Source organism: Penicillium verhagenii (genome assembly GCF_028828195.1).
Source record: "Penicillium verhagenii strain IBT 33310 chromosome Unknown utg000012l_segment0_segment0, whole genome shotgun sequence".
NCBI classification, from domain to species: Eukaryota; Fungi; Ascomycota; class Eurotiomycetes; order Eurotiales; family Aspergillaceae; genus Penicillium; species Penicillium verhagenii.
In genome coordinates, this window is record NW_026643176.1 from 13,201 (window position 1) to 25,320 (window position 12,120).

General features: G+C 48.2%; 4 protein-coding genes across 4 annotated transcripts; all 4 read right to left on the reverse strand.

The window, feature by feature from the left end:
- Positions 1 to 278: 278 nt before the first annotated feature.
- Positions 279 to 2,162, reverse strand: N7466_010679 (putative ab-hydrolase associated lipase; the record flags this gene model as incomplete). Its single annotated transcript, XM_057170068.1, has 1 exon — positions 279 to 2,162. The coding sequence occupies one exon, from the start codon at positions 2,160 to 2,162 to the stop codon at positions 279 to 281; it is 1,884 nt and encodes a 627-aa protein (XP_057015800.1).
- Positions 2,163 to 3,398: 1,236 nt separating this feature from the next.
- On the reverse strand, positions 3,399 to 5,197 carry N7466_010680 (sugar porter family MFS transporter; the record flags this gene model as incomplete). Its single annotated transcript, XM_057170069.1, has 4 exons — positions 3,399 to 4,126; positions 4,189 to 4,650; positions 4,713 to 5,041; positions 5,100 to 5,197. The coding sequence occupies 4 exons, from the start codon at positions 5,195 to 5,197 to the stop codon at positions 3,399 to 3,401; spliced, it is 1,617 nt and encodes a 538-aa protein (XP_057015801.1).
- Positions 5,198 to 6,415: 1,218 nt separating this feature from the next.
- On the reverse strand, positions 6,416 to 8,495 carry N7466_010681 (putative manganese ion homeostasis (Fr); the record flags this gene model as incomplete). The annotated part of the gene is made up of 2 exons (XM_057170070.1): positions 6,416 to 8,089; positions 8,172 to 8,495. 2 exons carry the CDS (start codon positions 8,493 to 8,495, stop codon positions 6,416 to 6,418), a joined length of 1,998 nt encoding a protein of 665 aa, XP_057015802.1.
- An 890-nt stretch (positions 8,496 to 9,385) lies between these two features.
- N7466_010682 (cation diffusion facilitator family transporter) lies at positions 9,386 to 11,162 on the reverse strand (the record flags this gene model as incomplete). The annotated part of the gene is made up of 4 exons (XM_057170071.1): positions 9,386 to 10,744; positions 10,812 to 10,898; positions 10,977 to 11,023; positions 11,084 to 11,162. 4 exons carry the CDS (start codon positions 11,160 to 11,162, stop codon positions 9,386 to 9,388), a joined length of 1,572 nt encoding a protein of 523 aa, XP_057015803.1.
- Between the last annotated feature and the right edge of the window lie 958 nt (positions 11,163 to 12,120).

Here is a 12,120-nt window from a genome sequence, read left to right on the forward strand (position 1 = left end):
CTCCATCTGGGATGGTGACCTGTCACTTGTGCCATCCACTTTTCATCCTGATGTCAGGCTGTGCTCCGGCCATTTCCCTCATTCACTAGAAACGGCAGCACAGCTCTTTTAATAAATATGTGGATATCCCTCTATTCCAATTGCTATCCATAAAACACTTGATTGGTATTCTCATTAAACTGTGTATTTGGCTGAGGTTACATATGTAAGTTCTTGAATATTTTTAATAAAGTGAAGTATACACCTGTCTATTGCGTAGTAATATTGATCTTGAGATCTCAGCCTGTAATCTTGATATACTCATCAACCTGGTCTGAGCGGATGCCACTTGGTATGCGACAGATTTTTTGAGTGTGTTGGGGCAAGGTCGTCCATAGCACCTTTCGCACTTCTTCGCCTACTTGTTCAACGGAGTCCATTGCCCATAAGACATCAAGGTGTTCATATTCTTCAATGACTTTGGAGTGAACGACTTGTACATGAGGTTCAAGCCCATCTTGAAACCGACGCAGCAATCGTCGGCCATCAACGAGGCCATCAGAGCCACAGATCCACAAGGCGAACGGGGGTGTTTGGGGGCCGAACCAGGCATTGTCTCTTTCGGAACCGAGACAAGGATCTCGGGGATCATCACCATGTTCAGCTCCAGTTGAGGCACGATGGGAGATGTTCCGATGAGAATCTTCAGCGGGCGACAAGATGCAACCATGCTTCGCAAAGCTCTGGCTGCCGAGCCACCACCGTATGGATTCCGCACTCACATACACAGGGGCAAATTGAAACATGCGGTGACGTAGTTCGCGCTCCCAACGCACGTCAGACCACCCAAAGAGAAAAGAAAATACCCAGTAAGCGAGAGTGCCATACAACCTGGGAGGACAAATTCGACGTACTGTGACCATGATGGGAATAAATGCATGGATGCCAAAGACAATGCGAAAAGCTTCCGGTGAAAGACTTCGCATGAACCGAAAAAAAGACTTTTCCACAAGCGGGCCAGCATAAGCAGCCGGTGCAAGTGCACAAAATACTGATATTCGTTTGCCAAGCTCGGGGCGATGTTCTTTAGCCAGTGCGATGAAGGTTTCGGTGGTGCCTTGGGAATGGCACACCAAACCGAGCTTGCTGAATCCGGTCTCGTAGAGAACACGTGAAGTAAGCGCTGTCAAATCAAGAGTGCCCAGATGACGAATATCCCACGACCACATGCGGGGGTCAACAGTTGAAAGAGTGGTGTGTTCCGGATTCAAGCCACATCGATTGTTCCCAAGCCAAACATCGTATCCGGATTTGCATAGATAAAATGCAAGGCTGTCATCGTCGTTGGTACAATATGCGCCAGCACTTTGAAGAAGTCCATGGACCAAGAGGACGGGATATCGGTGACCGTATTTCGGCCGAGATGGATTAATTTCCTTTTGTCCATTAAAGACAGTTGGGCCTCGCTCACGTCTTTGCTCTGGAGATAAGGCTGTGTATTCCTGGGGATCGTAAACGTGCCATAAAGTGATTATGAAGCCATCCTCGGTTTGGACACGGAACGTTTCCACATCAAGACCAACACGCCTGGCATAGTAAGCGACGTCGCAGACAAGCATGTCCTTGCCGCCTTCTAGGTGAGGGCATTCATCGGAACCTTGCTCTTCATCGACATGCTTCTTTTGCTTCCGAGCATCCCATTTCCGATCCAAAACTGCTCTCCTCAATTTCCGGTTGTGTTCCTCGACATGAAAGACCCGTGGGGAGCCGGTGGAGCGACTTCCTCTCAGTTGTTGAATAACACTCTGCAATCTCGTTTGAGCTGCACATGCCAACGCCCCCACAAATATACTTGTCAAAAAGCTCAGTGAGAGCAGAAAAGAGACGGCTCTCGTGGCAGAGTATCGTAGATTTCGGGTGAGATTAGGAGGCTCATAGGATGGCAGGGAAGGAAAGAGCGGGTGGTCGTATGAGTCAATCGATGGCGCCCAGTCGTTCTTTTCCAGTCCCTGGCCAGCAGGAATTCCGCTTGTCCCTTTGATAGTATTCTGAAAAGATTTCAATCTAGAGATTCTATCGGTATAGTCAAAAGAAGTTGAAGGAGTTTTGTGTGTCTGAAACGAGCCCGATTGTTCTGTAAGCACGGTCGCAACGTGATTTTCCAGGGGAATCGTGACCGACATGGTCGCGTAATTATATTTTCGACATGGAAATCCTATGAGTGTTCATTGAAGTCTTGTTTCAAAGTTAGATAGGGACTGGACGAGAAGGGCGGCATTGGACTTTGGGATATAGAAAGACGAATCAAACCCTTGGGATATGTACAAACGTCATCAGCTAGGTTACGGGTATCAATCCATGGATGTTCAAGTTGTGTTCAGGGACAGTCACGTGAATATCAGGCACGCCAATCAGGATCCGAGGGTGAGATGTTTGCCTTGTCTCCTCAGGCATGGCGCACATGTGGTAAACACAGTAAGACTCCGTATCATTAGTAGTAGCACATGCAGTATTACTACTAGTATCTATTACTATCGGCTAAAGTGTGACTTTCAGTATGATCATGTCATAGATTCGTCAGGCTACGGTGTGGGCTTGCGCAATATTTGAAATAAAATAGAAATACTAGGATGCTACAATACACAAATTCTTTGATTGATCATCTTAAACCCCTTACATAAGTAAAGCCAATCAACAAGTACATCCCAGCCCTGTATATGCTGGAAATGGTTGCAAGCTTCAAATGTTGACGGATCAAGTGCTTACAAGGTTGGAACTACATGATGCAGAACTTCTAGGAACGGCCAAGTACTCTTCTTTCTGTATGCCGAGTATGAACATACTTCTTTTTGCAAGTTGTCCAAGGTTGAGGTATCCGAAGGCTCTGCCATCCATCCAAATGTCTATAGATCCTAGTATTAGGCACATGCAGGTGCCTATGTATATGTAAATTCGAACCCCACATGTGCACATATACATACAAGATTTTGGCAAATTTGGAACACTTGAACATCAATTGATTGAATCAGATGAAGGTCCAGCTAAAAGGCCCTGCGAACAACAATATGTAGATATATTGATACATTGATAACTATATATGTTCCCAGGTGCCAGGTGCTGTTGATCCTTGCACTGTGCACATGTGCATACTGGTGCCCGAATCCTACCCTCAAGTGAGAGATCATTTGAACTGGGTATAGCACTTGAGATTTGTACATGTGCCACCAGCTGAATATGCAGTGCAGGGACCTCAGTCCCAGCAGCTAGGAACAAAACCCAAAGGCCAAAGTAAAACGCAACACGCTAATCATCCAACCTTATACACATGATGTATATATCCAAAAGAAAAACAGCCCTGGAGATTGAGTCAAAGAAGAGCCTCGTGATTTATCACATTCAAGGTTCCAAAGTTGCCTTATTCAAACATCAACCTTCACGCTAATACTTTCCACATGAGTTGCCTCCTCGCCACTGCGTTTTTCATTGGCTTGAGTCTCGAGCTGGGTGAGGTTGCCAGACATGGAGTCAGACACATCCCGAACATCGGTATAATGAACAGATGGAACGAAGTTGCTCGAATTCCATGCAGAGGGAATCTTTGCGTAAAGCTCATCCACCTGCTCTAGGGAGAGACCCTTGGTCTCATAGATGCAAGTGTAGACAAAGATAGCGCAGATAAAGCAAAATCCACCCCAGATGAAAAAAACCTTCGACTGAAGGTTAGCGTTTCCAGGGCCGTTGTTCACCATATAGGGAGTAGCATAGGCAATGGCCCAATTCAGTAACCAATTGGTGGCAGTCGTGATTGAAAGACATTTGGCTCTAGCCTTGAGAGGGAACAGCTCCCCAGTGACAACCCAGGCAACGGGACCCCAAGAACAAGCGAAGAAAAAGATGTAGATGCAAACAAAGGCAATCAACACCTTATTGGCCACATCTGACGTCGCTGCGGTACCGACGATGGCTACAATCAGCTGGGAGATACACATGCCAACCGCGCCAAACATCAACAATGGTCGACGGCCCCATTTCTCCACCATGTAAAGACCCGGGAAGGTTGAGAGAACGTTAATGATGCTTGTGATCAAGGTAATAACAAACGAGTTCTGGATACCAGAATTTTGGAAGAACGTAGTCCCGTAGTAGACTGTCCAGTGGTTCATTAGTATATATACTCTCGCGTGGTGAAGGGAATTGTAGTCAACTTACAGATAAAGTTGACACCAGCTAGCTGTTGCAGACCCTGAACAGCACATCCTGTTGCCAGACGCTTTCCAATGGAACCACGCATGATCTCCAGATAGGTTGCCTTACCCAGGCTCAGTTCAAACTGGTGATTGGCCTGGATTTCGGCCAGCTCTGCAACAATGGCGGAATCATTGATATCCAGGCGACGAAGACGGGAAAGAGACTTCGCAGCAGCCTCATGTTTGTCCTTCTTGATAAGAAACCGGGGTGTCTCTGGCAGAATGAGCATTCCAACGACCAGGATGATAGCCCAGGCAAACTGAACTGCGACAGGAATTCGGTAACAGCCAGTATCATTTCGATCCTTGGTTGAATTGTTGACAATAGCCGCCAGCAACAAGCCGATTGTAATAGCAAGCTGATAAGCACCGACGATTGTTCCTCGGATCCATTTGGGAGCCGTCTCGGACTGGTAAAGGGGGACTATATGTAATAAGAGTCATTAGAGACCATCCTCTGCAGTATACAGGATGAATAAGACTTACTAGTTGCAGATAAGAGACCGACACCGAGACCGGCAAAAAACCGCCCAGCTACGAACAGAGGAATGGATGTTGATGCAGTTTGAAGAATCACACCAATGCAAAAAACAAATGTCTCGACAATCATAGCGATCCGGCGACCAAAGTAATCAGCAATGGGAGCGGCACCCAGAGCACCAAAGAATGTACCCGCGGAGAGGAGGGAGACGATCATCGAGGATTGAGAGGATGTGACATCGGGCAAATGGTCATCGGGGTTGATGTAACCAGTGGAAAACATATTTCGCCAATGTTTCATGGCGAGAATGCCACTAATAGTTCCGGTATCATATCTATACAAAAAGCAGATCAGTCATAGTTCTTCAAATAAGCGGGAATATCAAGACTCACCCAAATAAAACACCACCAAATGCAACAAACAGGCCGATGATGATGGCTGGAGTCGCAGAGCCAACCGCATCATCCGGCTTCTTCAAGGCGAAGCCCATATTGGGCAGATACTTTATCACTTTGGGTTCAAGAAGTTGTTAGAGAACGTAGATAGATAACCCGAATTCCGGGTAATCTGTTGGATGAGCGATGGAGATAAACAAAACAAGAAAACCGGAAATTTCAAAATCAAAATAAACAGAGGGCAAACTGAATCATTTTGTACTCGAAATGAGGGGCAAGAAGACCAAGACCGGTTGGAAGCCCCCAAGAAAGGCCGAAAACAGAAACCGCACCGGGGAAATCTTAGTCCCCCGGCTTAGGTCTATACAATGGGCCCATTTCTCCATGTTTTCACTAGCGCAAAGGGTCCAGCAGGCCAACACGGCTGCGCTGGAAAGTTTATTGTGGGTCTCATCAATTGATTGGTTGATGTATGTTAACTCGTTGCTCTTTCCATCCATGACAATGTTCTCGAAGGAGAGTTCGAGTTGACCTAATCTGGGAGTAAGTCATGCTTATCGAATGTTTTTTGGCTGCATTCAAGTTTTCAATTCGAACTGATTGTTGCACGTTGAACTTTCTAACCGACAAAGAGATCAGGATAAACGGAAAGGGTTTACCATTCTGTTTTGCTTGAAGGTGACCGGAAACAGAGAATTCGAGAACTCGCGTGCCCCGTATCCGGTCCGCCGATCAGGATCGACAACACCGGGAGCCGCATCTGGGGGGTAACGCCCCATCCCTTGTTTGGCCTGCATGTCAATCCAGCACGAAAAGAAAAGAAGAAAAAAAAAGAAAAAAGAAATGGAAAACGAAAAGCGTGATCCATGGTAGTACCTACTAGAATCGTTCATCTGCTATTGATAATATTAGTATCAAGCAAACCCGCCAAGTCGCGAGTAGCATCACCTGGGCAATTCGGACTGTTTGAATGCACAAGGGAAGTGTTCCCCGGGATGTAGACTGGGAAATCCGATACTCCTGAGGTCGGAGCCCCCGAAATTAACCCATCCTCGGCGAAATGCACGCCCAATGACATCTTTGTCCGACGATACAAAGTTCGCCGAGAAGATCCACACACGCATACGTGCATGTCTCATCGAAAGTCAGTCTGGGCACCGAGTGGCCCAAACTTCTTTTTGAAGGGTCCAGTCTCGGTGACCGGGATCAGGATCGGAACTAGATATATTTGGATAAAAGCGTATCTGCTTGCTGACCCCAAGGGTGCCGTTCATTAAGTCTATAAACTACGTATGCGCTGGATTGAGAACTAGCTACCAGCGCCAGATCAAAAAGAAATAAATAGGTAAGACAACCTGACCAACCACCCGGACGGACTGGAGGATTTCTCCAGTCAAGTGGCCACATTTTTGGCGGAAGCCATGAGCCCGCGCTGGGCGGTAAAGTCCCTTGTTCTTTGACGTACTCGTCAAATATTCATCTTGATCTAGGGCCCAATAAGCATGCTGGGAAGGTTGAGCACCGGAGTAACGGCGGGGTAAGACGGTGCTCCCGCCACGGCCAGCCAGGCCGCCTGGACCAGACAAAGTGGAGCTGGACATACCGGATGTTGGGCACTGGCGATGAGAACTTTCTGGGCGTTTTTCGGAGAGGGGAAGGAGCGAGCCATTAGATGAGGTTGGCACCGGGGCAATAAATGCATGGTAGACAGAAGTAATGAACAAAACTGCAACGCTGAACAGCAAGGTACACGCGTAGTGAATGAAAATACCGAGTTGGTCGGGAAGAAGACACAGGTGGTTTTGGATGGTCGGGGAGGATCCCTTCAGGGTGGGCTCTCCAGTCGCTGGGTCAAGAGGATTCCATAGACTAGTCATCAGAAAACCAGGTAGGCGAACCCCCATTGCCCAAGATATACTTTTCACGGTAATCTCATTGGGAGAGCCGTTGAATTCTCGATGGATCAATTCGCAGTAGTCATGGTCATCCCCAGAATAAACTTGCACCACGTTGGGCCCCGCTTTAGAAACCACCTCCGCCGAAATTTTCGGAGTCAGTACATTCTGATACTGATAACCACCCGCAATTCTTAGCGAATTGGGTTCATCCTCTTCCAATTCCTCGGTGGCCGATGAAGGGGGGTAGTGCTCTCGAAGAGGACCACAGGGCGTGCCTGGTTTGCGATAGAGGGGGACATGTGTGAGGATAATGGTCGGGAGCTGCAGGGGAGTCTCCGGAGTATTGTGATGCATGGAGGGTTCCACCACATCTACGACGCGATAATCGAACTGAATGCCCTCGGGCTGGTTTTGCAGCATCCTGAGTTCATTCCTCTCAGCCTTTGCACGGGATGCAGGCATGTCATTGAGGAAGTCATATGAATCTTTCCAAATCGGTCGAGGGAGATTGTCGTCGCTGGAGCTGGAGCTGGAGCTGGAGCTGCCGGTCTGGGGGTCCGGTTGGTCCATCGCACTCAGAGATACCGTGTCCACCGAAATAAAAGTGTGGTTTCCAATGACATCCAACCGATTACCTTGTCCGAAATAGGCCTCGAAGCGATCTCGTACTGGCTCTTGAATCCCATTGCCAAATCCCAAATCGTGGTTTCCTGGCAAGCTTGCGATCAATTTACGACCGCGTCCATCCACAGGAGACTCGTTTTGCTTGAGCCAAGGATCCAAAAAGATCTTCATGAAGCGCACATACTCCTTCTTCCAAAAAGAATCTGTGTACCCCTTATAACGTTCCTCCGGACTAGTAGTTGTGCTGGTAGCCCACTCCCTCCCACCGTCGAAGAGATCGCCAAGAAATAATACTGAGTCGGGAACCAAGTTATTTTGAATAGCCGAAAATGAGCGACGGAGATACTGATCAGTATACTGTACAGTCAAGGTTGAGAGTGGCCATGGGCGGCCGGGGTAGGTATGAGGATCGACGAGTTGTGGGTCAGCGACAAACGCGACGTGATGCGGTGTTGCACCTTGAGGCTGGCGGATAGTTCAAGGTCAGCATTGACACTACAGGAAAAAATGTTTTCCGCAAAGGCAACGAGTTTCATGATAAACTTACCCAGCTCTCCCAGTTCTCCCAAGCACAAGCCTTTATGCTTTCTCGAAAGACCGTTCGCTCCCCCCACCACAACGTGAAGACCCAAAGTAAAATCACAGCATTGGTAATGGTAAATGTGCGCTTGAAAAGAAGTGTTGCGGACCTCCAGAGATCATGTTTGTCGCGAGGTCTCACCATTCGAATATTATTGGCTCCTTCCGTGATCCACTGCTTTGCGACTCCTTGAAGACCATTCCATGGGCGATCAAAATCGGTTGGAGTTTTTGAAGATGTAAAAGAAGGAAGGGTAGAAGCACCTATATTGCGTGGGTAGGCGTAACTCATTGCAGGTGAGTAATGGTTCGGTCGTAGGCGACAGGCGGGCGACACGGGTTCCTTAATGTGGGGAATCAACGAAAGGAGTGACGCTGCATGCTCTATAAGCCAATGCACAAGAATGGCCGGCAAGGAAAGAAGAAGAAAAGCAACGGGAAACTCCCTGAAAAGTGGTGGGGAGGAGGAAATGGGGAAGAAAAAGGTCGGTAAAAAAAAAAAGAAGAAGATCGTTTCAAGACATGGCTTGGAGGGCAAAGCAGCTGAAACCAAGGGGGCCGAGAACACAAGCGGCGACATTTATATCACGTGACCCGGAATGGCTTAAGCCTTGGCCTTATATGCAAACTAGTGCTAGTATGCAACATTGAGCTCGTGCTATGGGAGTGACAAGTAGTTGTATGGAGCTCAAGGGCAAGTGATTTTTCTGGCTACTTGTTTGACTTATAGAGAATCGTGGCTTTAGCAGACATCCATACAACCCAGCAGCTTCCACTACAGCCGGAACGTTCTTGAGACACATAATGGTTCATTAAGGATGAATAGAGAAAAAAAAATAATGACTAGTCGGATATCAGGATGAGGAAGCCGGAGGGGGGGGAACTGGTCTCAGTCAAATCTAATGCCATGTCGAAACTCAACGAAGAAAGAAAACCCAAGCCGTCAAGAAGAAAAGTGAGCAGGAATTGTATATGGTACAAAACCATGGGATCTAGGTACGAACCACGGTGAAGAAAGGTTGGAATGAACGAGGGATTGGGTACATCATGTCTCCTTCTTGGGTAGAGTGAGAGGGTAGTAGGGTAGGGGTTCAAGGTAGAATACACCATGACCCAGACTAAGACTTGGGAGGACGAGGAGGGGGGTTACAGCCAACAGAAAGAAGATGAAAACTTTGAAGTTCACTTTTTGGGGCAGCATTGACCACCTTGAGCGCAATTGTCATCACACTCAAGGAGACAGGCTTGTGAATCTCCATCCCTCAAGCTGGTAGCTCTACTGGGATTCACTTCATCGGCGCCCGCTCGAGATGAAGATGCCTGAGTAAGATTCTGGCCCTCTTCGGTATCGCTGTCGGGGGCAAACTCTGGCTGGATGGTGGAGGAATGAATGCCGTAGGCATGGAGGCAGCGTCGAACTTGGCGAGCAAGACGCATGTATCTCTCCGAACCCTCGCCCTTTATTTCCGTGTCCACCTGGATGTGGATCGAGGCAACAACCTTGGTATCGCTCAGCTGCCATACGTGAAGATGATGTGAGCCAATAATTCCCGGGAGTCCCTCAATATCTTCCTTGATATGATCAATACTCAATCCCGCTGGCACAGCCTGCAGAAGGATTCGCGACGCGGCTTTGCAAAGAGGGATTGCAGAAGCAAGAATAATGAGGGTAATGACCAGCGAAATGCCAGGGTCCACGTAGAAACGCCATTTGTAGTCCGTCAACCAGATAACCAATGCAGAGGCAATCACACCAATATTGCCAAGCGCATCACCCATGACGTGGAGGAAGACTCCGCGCATGTTTAGATCGTGGCTGTGGCCACCCTTTTGGCCCTTGGGCTTGGGCTGTGCGTGGTTGTGGTGCTTGTGTAGGTCGTCCTCAACGTGACCGGGGGCCTTCAACGGACCACCATTCTCGTCCGTATAGTTCGAGACACGGTCCCGATGGCGGAGAAGGCCGGAGTGCTCGGTGGGAGTTTCGTCGTCCCGGGTGTCTGAGTCAGACGATTCTTCCTTGTCAAACGAGCTCCGACTGGCAGCAATGATATCTTGTCGCATGGTCGCGGGATGGGCGTAGATATCCTCGGCACTAGCTAGGCCAGAGGTGCTGTATCGTCTGGAGGCGCGGCTTTGGGAGTCCGTCACACGGCGCTTCCGAGAAGGCGATGCGGGGTCGGTAGCGGGGTGCGGGAGGCCATGTTGCAAGGGAGCTTCGGGGTGGTTGTGACCATTGATATGGTGATCCGTGACCACCGAGTGGCTATGTTCATGATCCGCGTGGGCCGACTCGATGTCATTGTCATGGCCGTGACCATGATCATGGCCATGGCCTCCATGGGCGTGGCCATGATCGTGGAAGAGAGCCAGACCGAGAATGTTCGACAGGAGGCCAAAACAACCGACAATGCAGACCAGCTTGGGGTTCTGCACTTCCTGAGGTTCCACCAATCGTTGAGTCGCCTCTAGGAAGATCGACATGCATAGAGCGAGCAGAAATACTCCATTGACCAATGCACCTAACGTTTCAGCTCGTTGCCACTGTATCTCACAGAATTCGGTGTTAGATCTCAATCAAGGTGGGGGTTGCCGCTGTCATTCAACTTACGCCGTAAGTGTACATTTTCGAATTGGTCTCTTGGTTGGCGACCTTGACGGCCCACAGACCAACGCATAATGATAGTACATCATTCAGCTGGATTATCGATCAGTGTCAAGTTCGCTTCCGGGGAAGCAAGCACTATGCGACCGGAGAGGGAGGAAATAACCGTACCATATGAAAGGAATCGGCAACTAGAGCGAGCGAGTGGACGGCGTAGCCTGAGAGAGATAAAAAGTCAGTACGGGAAGCAATTTCAGAATGAAAAATTCCAGTCATACCGGTGATCAGCTCCAAGAAAAAGAAGGCCGTGTCGATAACAAGCAGGATAATGATCCTGTTGGTTTTGGAGAGTCCCATGGCAGCTGGAACGCTTGCGCTTCGTCAGCGCAGAGGTTCGCAGCAAGAGAACAAGGGGTGTGTGTAGTGCCCAGGTGCGAGATAGGCGTATGGTGGAAGCGACCTCAGGGAGCGAAGGAGGGGGAAAAAAAATTGCAGAAGTTGGAACTCAAGTCCACAGGTGGATAGAGAGAGAGGATTGACAAGTTCTCATAAGTGGAGTCTTGCAGGTAAATCAATGTTAGTAACGTTAAGTAACGTTAGTTAACGGGGCGGAAGCAACTCCGATCGGGCCCGGAGTGGCGCTACTCCGTTTTTACTATGCCAATCACTGAGTACTAGTAGTAGGAAACAGCTCTTGGAAATGACTTGTCTTTCACTGATTGAAGAGTTTTCTCTTATGTTCTTTATTCCTGTAAGACCCCTTGTATAGAATGATGCCTGAGTACGGAGTATTTTTAAAGGAAATCGCCGTATGTAAAAGGTACTGATTTACAACCGCATTAGCCCCTTACTATGCATTAGGTACCTCCACTCGGGTCATAATGCTACTGTACCAAGAAACCGGTTCAGCCTTAGGGAGCTTAGGGATATCATCATATCCAATCATTATCGATGTAGAATTTCAAAGGACTTGTTTAGTGCTATACTGTACTAGTATAAAGAACCACTGTGAGCAGGCTCCAGCTTTTTAGTCCCCTCTCGCGTGGATTCCTTTGTTTTTGTTCGCCGTACTCGTACTCCGTAGTGCTACTCCACCCCGATATATGAATATGATTACGTTGCTTACACAAATCTCGAACCAAGTAGAAGGTCTAAGGTATCAATTTCACGGATTTTACCGACCATATAGATTCAAATGTTCCAAGGTTTCAAGACTCGAAATGTGCACAAGGGTTCCATTGTACGGAAAACATTTAAGCCTAGGTAGTACACAGTACTCTGTAGATCGATTCAATGTTAGACTCTAGCGTTGCCT